General features: G+C 41.5%; 1 protein-coding gene across 5 annotated transcripts in view; it reads right to left on the bottom strand.

The window, feature by feature from the left end:
• trim36 (tripartite motif containing 36) overlaps window positions 1-19,065 on the bottom strand; it is a 33,183-nt gene extending 14,118 nt beyond the window's left edge. Inside the window, exons 1-7 of one of the 5 annotated variants that reach the window (XM_080893186.1) lie at window positions 18,776-19,065; window positions 14,225-14,459; window positions 5,474-5,817; window positions 3,572-3,718; window positions 2,348-2,443; window positions 821-958; window positions 546-661 (exon numbers count right to left, since the gene is read on the bottom strand). In XM_080893186.1, coding sequence (XP_080749312.1) covers window positions 546-661; window positions 821-958; window positions 2,348-2,443; window positions 3,572-3,718; window positions 5,474-5,817; window positions 14,225-14,459; window positions 18,776-18,838 — 1,139 coding nt within the window. In that variant the 5' untranslated portion in view covers window positions 18,839-19,065. Of the gene's footprint in view, window positions 1-533; window positions 662-820; window positions 959-2,347; window positions 2,444-3,571; window positions 3,719-5,473; window positions 5,818-14,212; window positions 14,460-15,296; window positions 15,506-18,775 lie in introns of those variants that run through there. The other 4 variants (XM_080893182.1, XM_080893183.1, XM_080893184.1 and 1 more) reach the window with 4 other exon arrangements.
• Between the last annotated feature and the right edge of the window lie 2,469 nt (window positions 19,066-21,534).

Raw genomic sequence — 21,534 nt, 5'->3', positions numbered from 1 at the left:
CCTGCTTATGGCATCCAGAGAATAATAAAAACTAATGATTCAGTTCAGATTTCAAACTCTAAAGGCTAAAGTTATTTGTAGTTTTTGCGATTAATTAACTATGCACAGTCATGCGACTCAATATTGTAATCGTTGGACAGCCCTAACAATCATATTTAGCTTCATTTTTTAAAATGAATGTATACTTGGTTACTTTATTCATAAATTGTCACTTTGACAGTATTTAACGTCATAATTCTGTAGCTCATATTTGCTTTAAGTGCACTGCTCAACTATTCCTTCACAAAAGTGCAGCTTTCCTCACGAATAATACAGATGATTATATACGGGCAGCTTTTACTGCTCACCATTTGCATCTCTAAGCTTTGTTACATTATCAATCATTTCTATTATTGTACTTTTATCCTAAATGTTATCATTTTAAACAGATGACTGTAGTGAAGATTATAGTTTTCTGGTTTCTGAACCTTTCCATGTGCACCTGCTGAGGGACGTGAATCTCTCTACAGATGAAATATAGATGTATATCTCACCAATTTGCATACCTGACATGCAGCTGCTTCGCAGTCTGCACAAAACAGGATTGATCGGTTTCCTTCAGCACCTCCTGAGCATAGCCCACCAACCCACTGTTCTCCAGCATACCTTGGTACTCTTCCACCTGGGCAATACCATTTATAAGTCAGTTATAAGTGTTTGTTACAATTGTGACAGCATCTTGAGAAGTCAGGCTAGTTTTTAAACATCTAGAAAAGTTCAGAGTACTTATTATGGACTTCATGCAAATATGACGCATGAGATAGAGAAATCAAAGTCTCACCTGGCCTCTGAGCTGCTCCATGCGACGGTTACGAGACTGCTCGATTGACCTCAGCATCTCAGATTTTCTCTCTTGCAGAGTCTCAAACAGACGCTCAAAGTGCTCGTTGGCTTGACGCTCTGCTAACTGGCCATTTTCCTTTAAGAAAAAGACAAGTTTCTCATCATCTTAAACTAACAGTATTCATTAGATGCAATAAGCAGACATTTCTTTAAGCCAGCCAGAGTGCAAGTCATTGCCACTATGATCATTTAAAACAAAGCAGTGGGCATCGATTCCTCACTTTTTCCACTCGAGACTGTTGAATGAACCTTGACGGTACGCATTTCATTTTATTGTAATTCAGCTGCAGACATTCAACATTTTAAACTCATCTCATCTAAGCCATTGTTCGACACATAAGTAGCAAACATGAATGAATTAAGGCCTCTGTTTAGTTTTGAACAACAAAAAAGTCACTCCCATTTATACTCAATGAGACAGAAGCATCAATTGCAAAATGAAAAATTAAAAGCATAACAATCACCTATTGCTCACACACCCAGTGCCCTTTACAAAACTGAAAGCGTGGGTATGTTGAGCGCTCGCCATCTATGACCAACATCAAAGTAAAAGAGGAACCAGCTGAGACACTAAAAACCCCGACTTGCGTGAGGGAACCAAATCCTGCGTTTCCTTGTTTGTGTGGTTTGCATACTGCTTGTTCAATGATGCTGCTTACTCTTACAAAGACTGTAACTGTTCGACTCAGGCTGCTTTCTACTGAGCCGTATTAAAATTTCTTTTCTGCAGCTATCAACGGGAATTAACAGATGCATTTGTTTTGCACCATCTCATTATCAATTTGACTAGATTCAAAAAGGTTTAGACAGAATAAAGCTGCTCCTTCTCCTCAAGAAGGAGGAGCAGCTTTATTGGCACAAACTGATTAGAGGAATGCTAAAAGTGTGAACAAAGTTCATAATACCTTCATAAATGTGATAAAAAGCAGTATAGTGATAACCGGCCCTTTTATTCCATCCTGAGTTACAGATTCTTTCAGCTGCTTCCTCATTGGGTCACCACAGTGGCCAGATCTACATGTTTGACTTGGCACAGATTTTACACCACATGGCCTTCCTGATGCAACTTTGCCAATTTATCCAGGATCCAAATTTGTTCTCCTCTCCTCCCAGCATCTTTAACAAGTAAGTAAGTGAGTGAGTCAACCACTGCACCATGTAGCCACCTTCTGCTCCTTATAGATTTAACACCGTCCAGGGATTTTGCAGAAGATGATAAAGTCGGAATTGTTGATATGGACATTTTGTGTGCACTTTGACGGTCAAAGAACCTCAGAGATGATGCAATAACCATAACCCAATTCCAGGTCTTTCAAGTCCAAGTTAAACTAAATCAAATCAGGTCTTTTGCCTCTGACTACAACTGATGATTAAGGGAAAAAAAAAAAAAAAAAAAAAAGTCTGCAGAGCATACAGTAACATCAAAGGATGTGAGAGATACAGCAGCATGAGTCAGCTCTCTCACCTCAGTCTTATTGATGAGCACCTCAAGCTCAGTAATCTGAGTCCTGACCTGGTCCTCTTTGCTGATGAGGTAATGGATACTCTTGGCCAGCTTCTCCTGGGGAGGGAGGAAGGAGAGAAAAAAAAAAGAAAAAGTGAGCAGCATTTCAGTATTTACAGTGAGCTTCACAGAGCCTTATACTTGCTGGCACATACACAAGGCATGAGACTAATAACACAACCTTAAAATACATTTTCTGGGAAAGAAAACCGTAACAGGCACCACTTTAAAAAGAAAAGGTTTTGTAGTTTGAGACGTTCATCAAAAACAGGGGTCCAATATATCAGTTTATTACTGATGGACATCTCCGGACACAGTGACGCTGCACTTCTGTTCAAAGAAATTATAACTGACATAGGTTTCTGGGACTGATCAGGACATCTGATACTCCTCCCAAGAACTCAAAGGCAGAGCACACAAAAATCACATGGAACAAATGGTCTCATTAAATATTAAACACCAATATGTTTGTATCCACAAAAACCAGCATATAGAATTTCACAAAATCTGCCTCGACTTGCTAAGCCCTGTTAAATAAATCCCTCTAAGCAGGATGACGTTCAGGCCAACAAAACAATTACTATTAAATGCATTTTAATTAAAACCTATTCTGCTGATAGCCTCATTGTGCTTTAGGAGTGTGTGGTTGCTGTGACAGCAGCTGCCAACACAATCTCATGACATTTTCGTCTCCACGTGAACTAAACAAAACACTAAAATGAATTAAAGGTAATCATGGTGAAAGGGAAAGCTCTCAAGAGGAGTTTGAACTCAATTAGCCAGCCTGGGTTTAAGTTTCCAAACAGTGACTGACATCTACAGTGTGCTTGCTAGCACTGGAACAGGTCAAGCATTAATATTACAACAGCAGAGGAGATGAAATCCAGGAACAAGTCGGTGTGTGGCCCACTACAGAAAAAAGCTGCCTCTGAACTTCTTTTGTTGCATACTTCAGCGATGACGGGGAGCGTGGACAAAAGGCTTTTACTTGAGTCCAATTATGCTAGCACCAAACTTCTGCACAACAATCTGCCCTTAAAGGATTCTCAAAACCTCAAATCATTCGTTTTATCTTTCACTACAGTTTACCTAGTCATTACCAGTTTTTAAATAATACAATTTAAAGTGTACTGACTGTGTGGGGGAGAGAAGAGAAAAAAAAAAGGAAAGGTCTGAATGTGTTACCTTGAGGATCTTGTATGCACTGCCCATGGAGGTGACTTTGTGGTTAGCATGGGATCCTCCAAGCTTGCACAAGTGACACACGGGACGCCTGCAGACCTCACAGTACATGTTCACCTTCTCCATCTCGTGCTCTGGGCACATGAGAACCTGCGAGATTAAGGAGAAAACATAAATTATCGCCCCCGAGGACTCACTTTGTCACAAGTACCACTTAAGTCCCAGTTACATAAGCTCTGAAAAACAAGGACTTAAAATTAATCCAAAGAACGCATGTACACATTAAACTGCACTGTGTTAGACTGCATAGAGCTACACAGTGTTGATAAAATGTTGACAAATGAAGTGAAACAGGAAGATGAGCTAAAGCCATTTTAAAAAAAAAAAAAGAAAAAAAAAAAGGTGGTAGACAGCTCGATGAACCATTTCCTGATGGGTCTTAAAATAGAACTCAAATCAACGCTCCAAATGCCAAGATCCTCATCAGAGGCCAAAACAGCAGATACACCACTCCTCAATGAACATGGAATGCAACAAATACACAAAAACCAAAAAGAGAAAAGTTTGTGTTTCCAATGGACATTCTAGACAAACACTACACAATAGGAATGTATAGACATTTGAAACAAGCTCTGGCTTGACCCAAACAGGACTCCAGCTCTATTGCTGAGGAACTGTTCCCCTTTCCTGGATGATTGCAGCTTGCTCCGATGAATACATTAACCCAGAATGTCCAGGTCACATTTAACAGGAGACATATGGGGTCTAAATGCTAGCCAGGGAAGTCTGTAGATATGTCCTGATCCAGAAAGGTCTATGCTACTCTGGCACGGTCCCACTATTAAAAAAGAAAACCCCAAAACAAACAAAACAAACAAACATCCACAGGGCATAAGTACAGGTAGGAGCACATCATCTTAGGTCCTCTGTCCAGTCAGATTCCCACTGAGAACAAGCAGATCAGAGATGGTGCTCTCGTGGACATGGAAGTCTGCAGCAACAGCTCGGACAGATGCCAGCATCCAGCGTGGCAATAACCTGGCCTCGGCCAACTTCACTTAATCACGCGAGTTTGTGTTCAGCAAACAAATTACCAATCCCCAGACTAAAACCAAACAAGAATTGAAGACTAATTACAGAATTTGTTTGGGTTTTCACATGTAAAAAAGATAAAACTTGCACTTCTGTTTTTGACTAGTATATGACACAGGAACCAATTTTATAGTTCTGCTGAGAGTAAAGTATATTTGATTCTGTTTCTGAGTTACACCATGCGTCACTGACCTTTCTGAGCTTCAGAAAGTGATTAAATATAGTTTGATCAGCAAAGTTAAGTTTTAAGCCAAACTTTCTGTATAGCAATGATTAGAAAACCAACACAGCTGGTAAAATTCACCATGCAACTCTCATACCACCATTCAATCAAGTAAGCAGAAATCTATCAACTAATGGTAAATGGCCTGTATTTATATAGCGCTTTACTAGTCCCTAAGGACCCCAAAGCGCTTTACATATCCAGTCATCCACCCATTCACACACACACACACACACACACACACTCACACACTGGTGATGGCAAGCTACATTGTAGCCACAGCCACCCTGGGGCGCACTGACAGAGGCGAGGCTGCCGGACACTGGCGCCACCGGGCCCTCTGACCACCACCAGTAGGCAACGGGTGAAGTGTCTTGCCCAAGGACACAACGACCGAGACTGTCCAAGCCGAGGCTCAAACCGGCAACCTTCCGATTACAAGGCGAACTCCCAACTCTTGAGCCACGATCGCCCGTTTAATGTTTAACTCTGTGATAACATATCTTGTTAACTGTTCATAGTTCAAAGTTGTTTTGTTTATCGTTTATTACTTCGTGAGAACAAACTGACAGCTACTGAGCCACACTCACCTTGGGCCTAAAATTCGTCGTGGGACCAACATACTCGTGCTGGGCTTTGGGTGTGCCCCAGGGGTGGTGCAGCTTAAAACACTCGTTACAGTAGCTCGCCTTGCAGTCCATGCAGCTCTTTGTTGCCTCCTGCTGTGGAGGCTTGCAGATGTTGCACATGATGGCGACGGCTGCGCGGGCAGCCTGCCGGTAGCGCTCCACGATGCTCTCCAGGGTGAAGTTTCGGAACAACATGCTGATGCCGCGTTCGCCCAGATCTATGTCATGCTGGCAGCCTGGGCACGGGATGGCGGTGACCCGGGGAGTCACAGATCCTCTGCGCCATCCCGGAGAGGAGATTGAACCTGGAGGAGAGCAACGAGGGCAGAGCACTGAAATGAGTGTCAGGAATATAGAGTCACAGCCTCGGGACACCCATTTTCCAGTCTTGCCTGAGGCCCTATTTTATTATGTGAAGAACAATGTCCTCTGATTTCTAATTACAGTCAATTAACAGCTTTCAAGAGGTTCCAGCACAGTTTAAAGACAAATAGATTCGTTTTGAAAAGCAAATTCACAAATAGAGCCTCAGCATGTCTCTCTTTGTGCTTCATTTCCACAGTGACAGCTGCACAATTGAGGCATGGCTGTATTGGGGCAATACACCCAGCAGCTGTCAGGGGGGGGAAAAAAAAAAGTCCACAAAGAAAGACCATCAAGGGTACTGGAACAGGTTAAGGAGTGACGTTTGGCAGGAAAGTCAGCATCCTTGGAGCTTATACACAGTCTTAATAAGAAATGCATTTCATTCAACACTTACTACATGAAGGAAGAGTATTTTAAGTGCTCACAATGATCTGGACAAAGGAAATAATTCAATTTCCCTTAAATGGGTGATTGGCAAAATAAAGATGAAAAACAAACCACATGATTTAAACAAAAATAAAAAACAAGCAATTTTAACTAAAGTGCACTGTAAGACAAAGAAAATAAGCTTTCAATAAAAATTTCAAGCAACTGACATGTCCAGTTCAATGCAGGAACACTTTTCACATAGCACATCTCTTAAAGCGACATTGCTTTCAAGAGTCTCACAACATTGTGCTTGTTACTGATGCGGCAGCATCAGAACAAGGCAGCAACACGGTTACACGAGATCACATCACAGACACAAGCAGGGTCTGTCAAACAAAACATCGTCACCACACTTAAAGCCAGCAAACTGACGTCAGAGCACGCAAAAATTAATATATTGCTTCACGTTTTTGAGGGACAGGGGAAGCGAGGAGTGCTGGATTTATCTCTGTTTGCAAGCCAGCATTTCCGCTCCGTTTCCGAGGACCTAAAAAATTAAATCAAACACTCCTCAGGTAAGCAAAACACAGGAAAACGATTTTAAAGCACCACTTCAGCAAAAGAAGTAAGGAGGGGCAGCTGAGGGAAAAGCAGCAGCAGAACAGCAAACACACTGATGTGATGTGTAGCCATGCTGGGTTCTCAGATGTATCAGTGAACACTGATGGTGCACCTCTACGAGGTCAGATCTGACTGACCACAAACTATAGAGCTTTGTTCACCACAGTTTTTTCTACCTGAATTTATTTAACATAGGTGAAGTTAAACATTTTGCTATGATGTTACGATGAAAATCTCAGGCTAATGATGGAAATGAAGATGGCATGGTCTTATTAAAGACAAGCAGAGTCAGTGGATGACAAGTCTGGCAAAGAAAAAAAAATGTAAAGAAAAGCCTTCATACTTAAACGAATGGTGCTGAAGGTCTTTATATCCTGCAAAGACTGCACGTGCGTGTCATGCAGGCACTCTGACTCAGGTTCTGGTCAGCACATAAGGTGTGAGCAAACAAGGCCCACAGAGCAGATGCCTGAAGCAAAGCGTGTTTGTGTGTTGATTTGTGGATCTGCAGAGGGAGCAGAGCCAAAGGCAAAAACTGACAAGTCATTGCAAAGAAAAACTGACCTTTTCTTTTTCCATCCTGTCCAGACCTTTAGACAGTATAATGCAGAAACCTACCATTTCTTCCCCCCCCCCCCCCCTTAAAAGGCTTCAGATTATCAGGATACATTCTGGATGTTTAAACTCACTGGCAACTTTATGAGGTACACCTATTTAACTGTTTGTTAATGCAAATAGCAGCAATCCAGTGCATTTAGTGTATGAAGACATGGTCAAAACGATCTGCTGAAGTCCAAACTGAGCATCAGAATTTGGAAGAAAGGTGATTTAAGTGTTAGTGTAACGGTTTTTGGTGCCAGATAGTCTGGTCTGAGCATTTCAGAAACTGCTGATCCACTGGGATTCTCCCACAAAGTTATCAGAGTTTACAGAGAACATAATGTTACAACGGTAACTCAAATAACGCAATTTGTTACAACCAAGGTATGCAGAAGAGCATATCTGGATCTTATATTAAAACTTAAGCAGCACTATAGCTACTGCGTGCCACTCCTGTCAGCTAAGACAACTTACATACGCTCAGAAGACTTGGGGTGGGGGTGACCTGATGGGTCTCAATTTCATCTGCAACATCCACATGGTAGGGTCATAATTTAGCCCAAATATTAAAACAGGTATAATGGCTTGGCACACTTTTGCTCCAAACGAGCATCGTAAAAAAAAAAAAAAAAAAAAAAACCAAGTAGTATTTTTGCTAACCTGCTAACCACGTCCATCCCTTGATCATATTGCACCACATCACAAAGCATGATGATGAGTTCACTGTACTCACTGTAGTCACCAGATCCCAATCCAACCTTTGGTCTGTGGCTGAACAGGAGATCGTTGTGCGTGTGGAGCCTGTATGGTACCATCATGTCAACATGATCCAAAAATCTGAGAAGGATTTCCAGCACCTTGTTGAATGCCATGGAGAATTAAGGTAGTACTGAAGGCAAAAATGGGTCCAATTCAGTACTAGCAAGGTGTACTTAATAAAGTGGCCAGTGAGTGTATACTATAAAAATGGTTAAGTCTGCAGTTTATGAAATATTTACTTCTATGAGCAGATATCCAAGGCAGATTAACAGGACTCCAATTAGTACAACTACACTTTGTTCAATATGGAAATGTAAAATATTAACTTAATACATGTTCTCCAAGGCCAGAAAAAAAATATAATATAAAATCAAGTCAACTCCCATTATTTTTTTGTACTTTTGGGTTTGTTTTTTAAGGGCTTTGGGGACACTACATTATTTTTTCAGTGTTCAAGAAAGAGACGCTGACTCTGCTTCAAAGCTGAGAAAATAATTGCACCCGATTAAAAACATCCACTGAGCATGTTAAATAAACTTCATTAGTTAAACTAAAAGGGCTTGTGTTAGTCTTGTTTTACTTTGCTGGCAATCTGACACTTAATTCATCATGCTTAAAATAATTAGAGGTAGGCTCAAACAGGTTTGTGTTCCTATAAGTGGTTTCTCGAACACTCATTGTCAGGTCAAGCATAACGAGCAAATTAAAGGCAAACATATCAGGAAATAATGACAGTTAACAAACTTGGCAAGTCCAAACATACTGTATGCTTTTTTTTTCCCCCACTGTGTGTTTAACTTAAGAGACCTACAGTTCTCCATCCCTATAAAGCTGCTTTAGTTGCTACTGTGATTTAGCGAATAATGTAAGGCTTAGTCCACACACACACACACACACATTCTTGTTCCACTTCAACTCCTAGGAAACTTCCTTGCCCCATTCTCACTAATTTGAGCTCCTTTCAATTCCTTTTTGGTACGAAGCAAACTGTCTGGGACACTACCTCCCTCCCTCACTCAGGCACTACTTTCTTTTACATACCGACTCATCGTTGGAGCATTTCATACCCATTTTAACACTCAGGTTTTATGCTCAGTGGATATTTTTAAGGGTCTTTTAAACCAGATATTAGTCATTAAGTGTCTAACATAGAGTTAAAAGCCTACTTTATGTATTAATCACAGAAATTCTTCATAAGAACCTATTTTATATCTGGTGTGAGTCTGTATGGTCGTGTGAATAGGGCTAATGCAGACTATGTAGAAAAGAGGTTGAACCAAACTAGGGTTTCACAGGGGTTCTAGTAACACTGTACTCACTACTACAGCTACTCAAAACACGGAGCCCGCGTCTACCTCGACTTCCAAACGACCTTCGCACAGTGGCTGCAAGCAATGAACAGAGAAGTGAGGTGAGACAAACAAGGAAAAAAAAATCCTTTAAATGAAACAAAGCATAATGTGAAGTGATGCGTGAATAGAGATTTTTAATATGACACTGGAAAAAAAAGTTAACTTATGAGAAAAGTGACAAAAATGGTAATGCAGTTCAGTGTCATGTAAAACATTTAAAATACATTTTGAACAAAGTACAATTAACTCTTGATTTATGCATTATTACTAGACAACTTGTATTAAAGGAGAGAGAGAAACGTATACATGTCTGGACTAATAAATGTGGTCCTCATTTTATTTTTGGCCTAGAATGTGTATTAATAGCAACAGTTTGGCTTATGAGAAATGTTTGTCATGTTTATATGCCAAGCATAAAATTTAAAAAAGGAGACTGTTAGCTTAGCTCACCATTAAAATTAGGCAAAGCCAAAACCACTTTCCTACCAGCACCACTTGCAGCCTTTTGCACAGATTTAAGGGAGAAATCTTTTTTCCTTTTGATGTTCAGACACCATTTTGCTCTCAACAAATTAAACAGGGATTGTCAAAGAGTAAAGGACAGATATTTCATTCATCAAGATCCAATATGGGATTTAAAAGTTAGCTTAATTTTTGTGAGATTTATATTATAACCCACATTATATTATTTTAAGGTTTACCTTACAAAATAAAGCCTTTTGAGGCAACTGTTGCAGTGACTTGGCACTATATGAATAAAACTGAACTGAGATGTTGGCTGAACATTGATATAAACTGACTGATAGCCCTAATTATGCTGGCCTATTACCATGTAGAACATTTGACTAGGTTAATTGTCATTTACCTGTAGGCAAAGAATCAATCATGCATATGCTAAACAGATTCTGGACACCACAATAAATTAACACTGCGGAAGTTTGTTTATGCCACTGGAAAGAGAAGGAAAAAAATTATAGCCATAAATAAGACAAATTTTAGAGAATGTAAACTTTGGACTTATGGGTGGAAATCCCCCCCCCCCCCCCTTTTTTCCAGCGGCAGCTCAGAGCTAAAAACATTAGCATCTTTAGCCAACTAGCTAAAGATGCTACCAAAGTTGATGAGTTACCAAAATTAAGTTCGCTAAAGTCGGAAACATTTTAAATCTCCCTTAATTTTCGAAGCAAGTGTTTTTAAATTGTATAATAGGGCTGTTCGATACGTCTATCGTTTCATTTTACGCCATCATTTGTGTCGCAAAATAAATTGTTTACAGCAATATTGTTTCATCGTTTTGATGTCACTGTAGTGGCCATATTAATTTCTTAAAGTTCTCTTTCTCTTATATTTAATATAACCACACTACAGATGGATAAGCGCCTGTTTTTATGCCTTGTGGTTAGCAAAGACTGTGATAAAACCATCGGGTGTCCGCTTGTTTATGTTCCACATAAACCTTTCACAATAAAGCTCAAGATCCTGTTGAGACTTCAAAATAAACTGAATCACGTGAAAGATTATGCTGAGTATTTATGGATGAGAAGCAAAAAAAGAGCCGTCAGATGCTAAAAATTAAGACTTAGACTCAAACGTTAGAACAGGCTTTTCCCCGCAGCACGCTGTGTAATAAATACACAAAGACAACAGCGGCCTTTACAACTTATGTCTAAAAATGTATCGTTTTATGCATCAGTTAAAACACTTGACTCCAGGTACACAACGTGCAGCTGGAAACACTTCACGCAAGTCCAGCTGCCCATATTCACAGAATTTACAGAAAATGTAAACATTTTGTGATTTATATCGTTATCGGATGATAGATGTCTTATATCGGGATATGAGATTTTGGTCATATCGCACAGCCCTAATGTATAATTCAGTTACATTTTCCAATAAGAGCATGGAAAACATACTTTAATAGAAAGCAGGCAAGCAAAGCTAACCATCTCCTGGTTATAGTTTTGCATCCAGCATTTCACTTCTAAAACACCAACAAGAAAACAAATTTGCTTATTTCTCAACATGTGACAAGATTACTAAAGCCAACGCAGCCTTCGCCAGCTAACTCTTATTGAGGGTTAGCAGTTAAAGGTTAGCTGTGTTTATAGCCCCAAAACTGGGAAACGTCACGTTTTAGTAACTGCCTTTTTCAAGTCACAGTACAAGGCTTGTCCAAGCTGCACACTGATAAATATAGTCTCAAGTCTTTTCTTTCTCTCCCTTCATCTAATCCCTCAGTCATTCCTCTCAGGCAGGTTGCATCACCATGGCTACCAATGAGCTGAGCTCCCAGCAGTGAAGGCGCTAGGAGAGTTAGTTTGTTCTGTTGGGAGTTAGTGTTAATAATGTACTTCAAGGCTTCCTTCTTACACTCACTGGAAATCTGCACTCATGAACAGCCTTATTAAATATCATGTCAACCAAATGTCACTGAATTTACTGTACGTTAATGCTGTGCATTGACCTGAAAGGAGGCAGTAGTCATACTGAGTCCAGTGGCTCTGTGCACAACCTGGATTTTTGCAGGACCTCAGATTTGTTTACTCAAAAAGCAGGATTTGATTATTTCCTGCATCAACAGACGCGGTCCTGCCAGTAAGGAACAAACTTGAGCCGAACAGGGAGACTGTTCAAGAGCCCTGCCTCAGTGGTTTGGAACCAGCGCTGAATAACTTGCAAAGAGTTCACCTCAGTAAACTTCGGTTTTGTTAGTGCTACCCTTCTGATTTTGACAGTGTTCCAAGACAAGATGTTGGTTAAACATTACTCAGTCTCATACAGCACAAGTTACTGAATAGCCATAATTGTAAGAAAATGAGTGCCCACCTTTATGCACAAGTCTGCATCAGTTCAAAAATAAATAAATTAAATAGAGTCTAAAAATCAAGCACTGTAAACTTGATTTTAAATCAACTTTCACAGCATAATCACTCAACATGTTGATTTGGGGTCAGCCATTGATTATGCCCAAACGTCATCTTAAAGAACAAATTGAAAAATCAATTTAAAATGGAAAAAAAAAAAAAAAAAAAAAAAAAGCACAAACCTTTAATACCAGTGATTTAAACACATTACATTCAACACTACATCTCGAATGGTGTCCCAGTTCAATACAACACACTCATAAAACACTGAAATAAAAAAGGATTCATCAGCACAGATGTTTGGCATTTTAAGGCATGCATACGCTCTCTGGTAAACATCACAGCAGCAATGTCACAATTTACTTGATTTTTGTATCTGTCGTCTCCTTTTTTAAAAAAGGGGAAAAAAGTAAGAATTGCACAGAGAGACTTGATTAAACTCTGCAGATTTCAAATATGCACACACTCTTTCCCAATCCCATTATTCCAGCATGAACCCACAACCTGCTTGGAGTTGGTATGTAGCATTTAAGTCAGACACAGCCCGGGTGATGTCAAGGGAGCAAATGAGACAACATCTTTCAGAAAATGGCCTCCAGCCCAGAGCTCTCAGGAGCCACAGAGGCGGCCTTGTGTCCCACCATGACGCTTTTTTTTTTTTTTTAGGCTTAGACATTGACCCGCTTGAGCCGGACTGCAACAGTGCAACGTGCTGTGCAGAGAACATAAACATAATTTAGCCACCTGCGCCCGGACGAATCTCAACCAGCTTTCCTCCTCCCAGCTCAGCTTGGTTTTAAGAGTTTAAAATTACTCTAAATAAAAACGCAAAAAAAGGAGCTTACAGATCTCCTTTGTTCACCCGTGTGTACACACAGACGATACACACATATCCAATTAAAGGTGTAGTGAAAATGATAGCTGCTCTTCTTGTCATTACTTTAACATTTCCAAATTTGTTTGATGCCCCGGGGACCAATAGAAGGCAGACAGTGAGGATTAGGGCCTGATGGAGCTTGTCAACATTTCTTTTCGAAGACAAAACTTAAGCTCGTCGACTTACTCTTCTTTCTCTCTAATGAGGCCTGCAGAAGCAGACGGGATCAGAAGTAGTGATGACTGACGGTGTTACGGCTGAGGGGTAAAATGATTAAAAATCATTTCTCAAAGTTAGTTCTGCGTTATCTAGGACAAGAAGAGGGGAGAGCAGCGTCTGAGGCGCACTAGCACCCAAACGTCGCACAATACTTGGCCTATTTAGAGTCTCTCCCAGTTTCCACGAGTCTATTCACACTCAACCATTAATTTGCATTGGCTAAAGATTTGCTTATTTGTTCATGAAGCACTCTTCTCAGTTGCACTACCTTTTTTTTTTTTTTTTTTTTCCACCCAAGCCTTCGGTTTTTATTTGTGTCATACTTTTCCTTATTTGAGAAGCCTTCTTTCCCTTTCTGTAGAGGAAAATCCCAACACCTGTTGCATGCAGCCTTTTGACAAGAAGCAAAAGGTGAAGTTGAAGGAACAAGGAGGACAATGTTACAGGAAGTTGGCATTACCAATTCCCCTAGGAATCACCACAAATGGTCGAGCATTGCATTTTGTGTTCTGATTATTAGCTTCCATTAGGCAGTGCAAGAGCTCCCACTGTTCCTGCTAATGCCCTCGATACACAAGCTTTTCAAAACCTACAGAAATATGAGATTCAACTCCCCACACCATAATCCTTCCTGTGAAGCTCACTTATAAGTTAACAAGCTTTGGTTCCTTACCCTGAGACCCACCTGATCTCACAAGCCTGTCCAGCCTCTCCATGGAGGGGGAGGGCACCCTGGACCTGGGGCTGCCCGGTAGGGAGCACTCAGAACCGGCATCAAAAGAGTCCTCGTGGTTCAACATGAGCAGCTCTTTCACACATTTGTGGCAGACGCTGTGCTGGCAGGGCAGGATCAGCGGATGGGTGAAGAGCTCCTTGCAGATTGGGCAGATCAGCTCCCTCTCTATGTTCTTGATCGGGACCTGATGATGGAGAAGGGATATCTGAATAAACTAGATTTATTTTTTAACATTTAGAGGCGTTTTCAGACAGCGCAAGTGCTGTCAGGTACACAGAACAAGACAAAAATAACTTGGAAACAAAAAAGGTGAACAGAAAGACAGAAATAGCATCACAGCTCAGAAGGATACAGCTCTCTTTGATTCCCAGACAACTACTATAATGAAGATGCTGTCTGAAAATCTGAGCAGGTATGCTGTGTCACTGCAGGTGGAGAAATGCACTTTAAGGTGGGCACACTGGGGTGTAGGTCTGACGGACAGCTATACGGATTTCAATCACTCCCCTGACTATCACAATAATGGCCATCCGCAGTGTATTTAACATGTTAGCGATAGATTACATAAACCGGGATTAAGCCCTGCTAAATATAGAGAAACAGTGAAACGCATGAGCCCAGCAGCTCACGTTTCAGCACATTAAAGACGATTACGAGCGCCTCTGCGGCAGTCCTAAAGCGGCAGATTGGTGATTTCTTTCAGGTGGTGTGATGAGACATCCTGGCGTAATCAATCAATCCATCCTCCTGCTGGTGGTGGTGCTTGAACAGCAGTAATTTAGAGAAAACACTCACGTGTTAAATACCCAGAAGGATAAAGGGAAGTTTAAACAGAAAACAGTGACCAAGCCTGTTTGAAGCGAGTCACTACGCAAAGAAATAAGTGAAACAAACGCTGGAGTCAGCAATGAATGGAGACTGGTAACTTTTAACAATGCCCAGTCCCAGCAGCAGAGGCGAACAATGACGAGTCTCACACACACACACACACTACTATGAAACTCACTTTTCTCCAACTTACCCCGTTTATGCTGCTACGCCGCATCTCTGCAGACATCCCGGGGGAGAAAACGCTGTGTGAGAGACTTAAAAACACTTAACCCGGCGTGTTGGCTCGAGCTAAAATACCCGAACTTCTCCGACGCGACGTGAAGATGCCGACAGCGACGGATGAGTGAATTTAAATAGAGCGACGCTGCTGAGAGAGTCTGCGCCGGCCGCCCGGAGTGAATCAGCAGCCGCTTCTCTGCTGCAGGAGAGCAGGCGGGGGGAGGGAGGAGGGGAGGAGAGCCGTGTGGGAGGGGGGAGTGCGGATGGGCGGATCGAGCCGAATATCGGCAGTATCGTTACTGGCGCGATAGAATCGATATTTTCATAAGAAAATGTTCAAATACACGAAACGTTGAAAGGTTTTTTTTTTTTGTTGAATTAACTAATTCTTGTGAAAAGTTACTGAATTATGTTACTAGGTCATTGAAACACATGCAAACATAGGTGGAAATACAGTATATAAGGCAAAAACAAAGTTTGTACAATCCTAATAAGCTTGCAAGTCAATATTTGGTGTGACTCAATATTTCTTCAACAAGCTTGTAAATTCTTTGAGTGCTCTTCAGGAACAGTTCTCCGGGCTTCTTGAAGGACATTGAAAGCTTTTCTTTGGATGTTGGCTCCTTTCTGTTCTGTTGTTTGTCCAGATGATCCCAGTCAGTGTTCCCAGTGTGACTGTCAGTGTTCCATTGTGTGCTTTTCTATCCTGGTATGCTTTTACTGCTCTGGCAGTGTGTTTGGGATCATTGTCATGCTGGAAAATGAAGCCATTGCCAATGGAACGCTGTCCATTTGCATGATGGACTCCCTCTTGCCAACCGTTCTTTCACTGAGACCATTTCTGATGAAGCTTCTGTGAACATCCTAAGCCTCTCTCAAGTCCCGTGTCCGATATTTGCTGGATATGTTTTGTTTGTTTATTTCTTAGGGATATGATACTCAGGTGCTGTCAATCTGCTGTACATATGTTTTAATGCATACCATTTCCTTTTCTGTCCTCCAATTGTCCAGTTTCTTCAATTTTTTAAAGTGCACACTGCACACCATGCTGAGATATGCCAAGTTTTTGGCTAATAGCACCTCGGGAATTATTGGTGCAAAAATACTGCTTTATTTCTATCAAATTATATTATTTTTGGCACTTTCTATAGATTCAACTAAAGAAATGGGAACATATATGGGAAAGGCTGCCAGTAACAAAGTGCCTTAAGATGCAATTTAAAAGTGGTTCTGTTATGTGTTATGTGTAGACACAGCACTAATTCACCACTAATTCATCCCTTGAGTTAAGTTACCTTCTTATGTTTGAATTATTCATAGGTCAGTGTTAGGTAGCTTAACAAATGAAACATTCTTCTGAAAAAATGATTAGGTACAAGGACTGGACTGAACATGAGTGAAAGAAACGTCGGCTCCTTGGAAACAAAGAAAAAGAGAAAGAAAGAAGGGCGGGGGGCCTCAAGACTTTTGCACAAAGCTGTATATCAGGGTGACAGCCCAGGTTGACATTTTTGGGAGACAATGTTGAATGTTTGCAGTCATACTGAAGAAAAGTATGCTGTGTTTGCAGATGTTAGCAATGTGGTGTTTAATGTGTGAAGGCTTGTTGAGAACAGACCGGTAATTAAAGTGTCTTCATGTGCCGATCAGCACTTGAATTTGAAGTTCAAGGGAAAGCTCTCAAAAGCTTTACAAAAGTGCTTAAAATACAAAACAGCCTACCCTTTTCAGTATGTCCATCTTTACACCGGGTTACTACACTGACACCCAGAAGCAAAGGGGGCCTGTAAACTGAGACTGCCGTGCTCGTTACAACGTCAGGGTCCTTCCCATTACATTAGAGGATTTATGACTCTATAAATGCTTGCTGTAGTGATTATTGCGCAGGTCTGCAATTATTTTATTGAACACTAGGGTTGCCTGGCAAGTCACCCCAATAATGTTTCAGTTAGAGAACAAAAAGTGACCATAAAATAAGTTGGGTGCTTTGAGGAGGAGCTGTAATTCCTTCAAGAAGTAAAGTGGCCATGTTATTTGAATTGATTAACCGGCTTCTGCATGCACAGTCACTGGAGGCACAGAGGGCAACTTTAGGACTCTGTTTAGTCATTTGTTTGTTTGCTGGCAGACACTCGGGCCTTGCAGCGACACTGCCAGACAGCACTGTCTTGCTGCTGTGTCACATGATGAAGTTTCTGCCACTGTGGACTTTCACTGTGCTTCTGTTCCTCACAAAGTCCAAAGACTTGACAACATTAAATGTCCTGTATGATGTCATTATGTCATATGCTGTATGTCAACCTGTGACTGACTGACAGCCTGTCCTGAGTTTAACTTGGTCCTCTAGGATTTGATTCACCCTCCAACAGCCCTCTTTGATTGGATGGTGATCTATTAAAACTAAATTTAACAGTTTCACAGAGGTTGTAGAAATGTTCTGACACATTACCCTCACTTACAGCATTTTTGCACTGCTGTTCACAGAAAGACGCTCAGCAAAGAATTTCTAGTTACTGTTTCATTAATAGATTTACTGGGCTCCTAATTTTATTTATTCTCTGGTATAACACTATCACTCACTGTGCACGACAGGTCTTACAACAGCTTAAAATATAACAGAAATCTGCAACTGCGGCTGGCATGTGTGAGTCAGTCGCCTCTAAGATCTTCTCCTGTTTCTGTCACACACGAAACACATGTACAGCTCTGTGCACGCATGAACGAATGCCAGAGATTGTGCTAGCAGGAGAGATACATTTCAGCACATTCTGTCAGTCTGGAGTGCATGAAATGGGTAAAGACACCCACCCAGCCCTCCCCTTTTAGTCGCAAACACACCTCAGTAACCCAGTCTCACCAAAACCACAGCTGCTGCCAAGTGGCCCACATAAGTCGGTGTTCTCCCTGCAGCAGTAACCAGTAACACACCCAGAAAAACCTCTAATTAAACTCATCATGTTCAATTTTTAGATAGATAGATAGATAGATAGATAGATAGATAGATAGATAGATAGATAGATAGATAGATAGATAGATAGATAGATAGATAGATAGATAGATAGATAGATAGATAGATAGATAGATAGATAGATAGATAGATAGATAGGTGAGGTTAAATTAAGGGAATGAATCTCTACTTTTGAACTGCAATAATGTAAAGTGACAAATTTTCCAAGAACAGAATAAAATAAAATAGTTTGTGCTACAGGAATACAATAGGTGTGTGTCTTAATAACTCAGTCATGCACTCGTAGTGTATATAACGTAATATAATAGGATATTGTGTGACACCAACAAAGAACAGATTAGAATAGAAGTCTATGAGCATGCCTCTCCATCCTCCGACAGTCCTGCAGGCCGGCCCGGCGCTGCTGTTGCTGTCGGAGCATGCTGACAGGCAGATCGCCGCTGTCAGAAGGACCATAAATCATCCGAGCGGATGAGCCTCACCTCGCCCCTCTCGATCCGCTCCACGATGCTGGCGAACTCCGTCATATCCTCCGAGTCCGACATGGCTACAGATGATGGTGATGATGGTGGGAATGACGATGGATGCACAGTAAATAGAAGAAGAGAGCACCTCGATATTTAAAAATGCAGAAAAAAAATGACGCAAACAACTGCTGCGGCTTGTTAAAGAAACAGGATAAAAGCTTCACAGCTTCGCAGGGGAGGTGAGACAACACCAAGAGAGGAAGAGCCGCTCCTCAGACCATATCCACATCATCCATCCTCTCTCGTCCTCCCTCCCTCTTTCTCTCTCCGCACGGGTTTAGGTTTGTCCGTGGAGACTACAGTAGCCCACATATGCCGGCAGCAGTTTAATTTTAGTTAGCCTCATCTTGGAAGGAAAAACCCCGCCCTCCCTCCTTTGTAGCCTCCTGTGCCATCTCCCTCCTTATCCCCACATCATCCCTCGGCGGCGATGTCTCGCCTCACACAGCTCTTTGTACTCGCCTGATCTACCATTTATCACCCCCCGAGTGAATGACTTCCCTTAATCTGTCAATCACTACAAAATCATAATCATGTCAGCCTGAAGATTAAGGGTCGGGTAGGGAGGGGGGGGGGGGGTCTCAAATCAGTTAGTGCCGCTTATTCAAGTTTCTTTTACGCATGGCTGGCGGCGCACTCACGTGCGCACATGACGCTTTATGGGCCGACTTGTGGTCATTTAGCCTCACGTATGAGACTACAGGTAGCCTTTTTGTGCCACTATTTGGTTCATTTTGTTGTTTGGGAAGCTGAAAACCGCCCCTTGAATGTGACGAATCCAGACGTGTAGAGGTTTGGAGAAAAAGCCAGATTGTGAAGCCGGATTAAGTTCGTGTTTTTAATTTTTCTGGCAATTCCACTTGTTCCGCGTCGGCAGATGGCTGCACGGCTTCATGCAGATATATTCCACCCCATTGAGCATGTGGAAGGGGGACAAGCAGGCACACTGCCCTGACCGAACAACCGAAGCATAACAAACTTATTAAGTATGTTTCCAGTGGCTCCCAACCACGGATACGATCACAGTCAGCTGGCAGCAGTCGAAAAATCTCCTTAAAAAAACATTTAAAGATGCAGGTACATAACTTAACTTCTAATAGAATACTACAATAAAAAATATGAGCACCCCATCGTTGAATGATTTAGAGGTCACTAGGATCAACTTGTGGACTGAACAGACAGCAGTGAGAGGCTGCATTTAGCCAATGATGAGGACAGAAGGATAAATTGAGGGATTATCAAAGCTGAACTTCTGTCTGAGGGCAATGTGATTTCACCAGATTTCAGTGGAAAAATCTCACACCAAAACTAAATGTGGCCCTCATCATCCTGGCACAAGGAAAACCTGAGGGATGACCACACACCGTTAGTAAGAACTCATCGTGTAGGAGGCATTAATGTCTGGAACAGAGTTTATGGCCATCCATCACGTGCTGCTGCGATGCAGTGCTTTAGTTGTCATGTACATAAACCCGAGATGACACATAACTACCCCTTAAAATGCCACAGTGCTCTACACCTATTGCAAAATCAATATAAAGTACTGATTAACGTGTTTCACTAAGTAGGACTGACAGAGAATACATGTTTTATAAGCACACATTAGTTCACCTAAGGCCCTGTGATCGTTCCAGATGAGTCATTAATATCACATGAAAGGCAGAGTGGTAAACATGCTGCATTTCTTCACTTGTTTTAGTAGAAACAGCTCAGTTGGCGACTGAGTTTGCATTAAGCGATGTTTACCGACTCATATTAGGTCTTCTTTGCTGGCAGATATACATGTGGGAGCATGAGAGGTGTTGATGAACTCCACAGCTGCAACTTGCTGCCAAGGGAATATCTCCAGACATCACCAGTCTGGGTTAGGCTGTAATCACTTGGGTAAAAATACTTTCCTAACCTCATGTTTGTATTTCTATTGCTTTCTGTGGAGTGGGGGGCAAAATGTAAGATCCACTGCTGTTTAACATTTTATAATGTCCAAAGATTGGATATCAGTGCCACTGGGCTCCATTAGCCTGGCTCGTGTTATCCTATCAGTGCCAACAGTGAAGTCTGTGACTGTGCTGTGCAGCTCCCAGGTGGGACTCCATGTATGTTTGCACGTGTGATCTGTATCCAGAGGAACCCCCCACCTCCCCCACAGCTTTTAATGATGTTTCAGTTACTGACCTAATAAAGCAGAGGGGAAAAAATCATCTCCCAGCTTTACTCACTACACAAGCCATCCACACTGTAGAAACATGAAAGGCAACTGAGGCAAATTGAGGGAAAATACCGACCAGCTGTCATCTTTCGATGTAAAAATAAAACAACAACAGTTGAGTCACCGAGCCATATGCAGGACACAGTGAAAGGAAATAAAGCCTTTCATAAAGAAACTCAGCTGTTGCGGGCAGCATGAATCATGTAACACCCAAAGGAGCGAACACTTGCTTTGTCTCTTTTTGCTGTAAGGAAGTATTTAACATGAGATACTTCCATCCAGGAGGCATTAAGCAAGGGGAAATCCATCTTTGGCATGACAGCTGGGATGACAAGATTCACAATAGTGAGAATAAAGTGCCATGCCATGACCCGTCAGACCCAGGAGAAGCATTTTTCTCCCCACCACAGCAAAGATCGAAACTTTTATCCAAACTTGGTCCTGTTTTCATTCTGAGACTGATCCAAGACCTTTAAGGTGGACAGGTGAGAGTCCATACTCATGT

This window comes from Rhamphochromis sp. 'chilingali' (genome assembly GCF_963969265.1).
Source record: "Rhamphochromis sp. 'chilingali' genome assembly, chromosome: 10".
In the NCBI taxonomy this organism is placed as follows: domain Eukaryota; kingdom Metazoa; phylum Chordata; class Actinopteri; order Cichliformes; family Cichlidae; genus Rhamphochromis; species Rhamphochromis sp. 'chilingali'.
The sequence above is the reverse complement of the archived record's forward strand: the minus strand, read 5'-3'. Positions and strand labels throughout refer to the sequence as shown.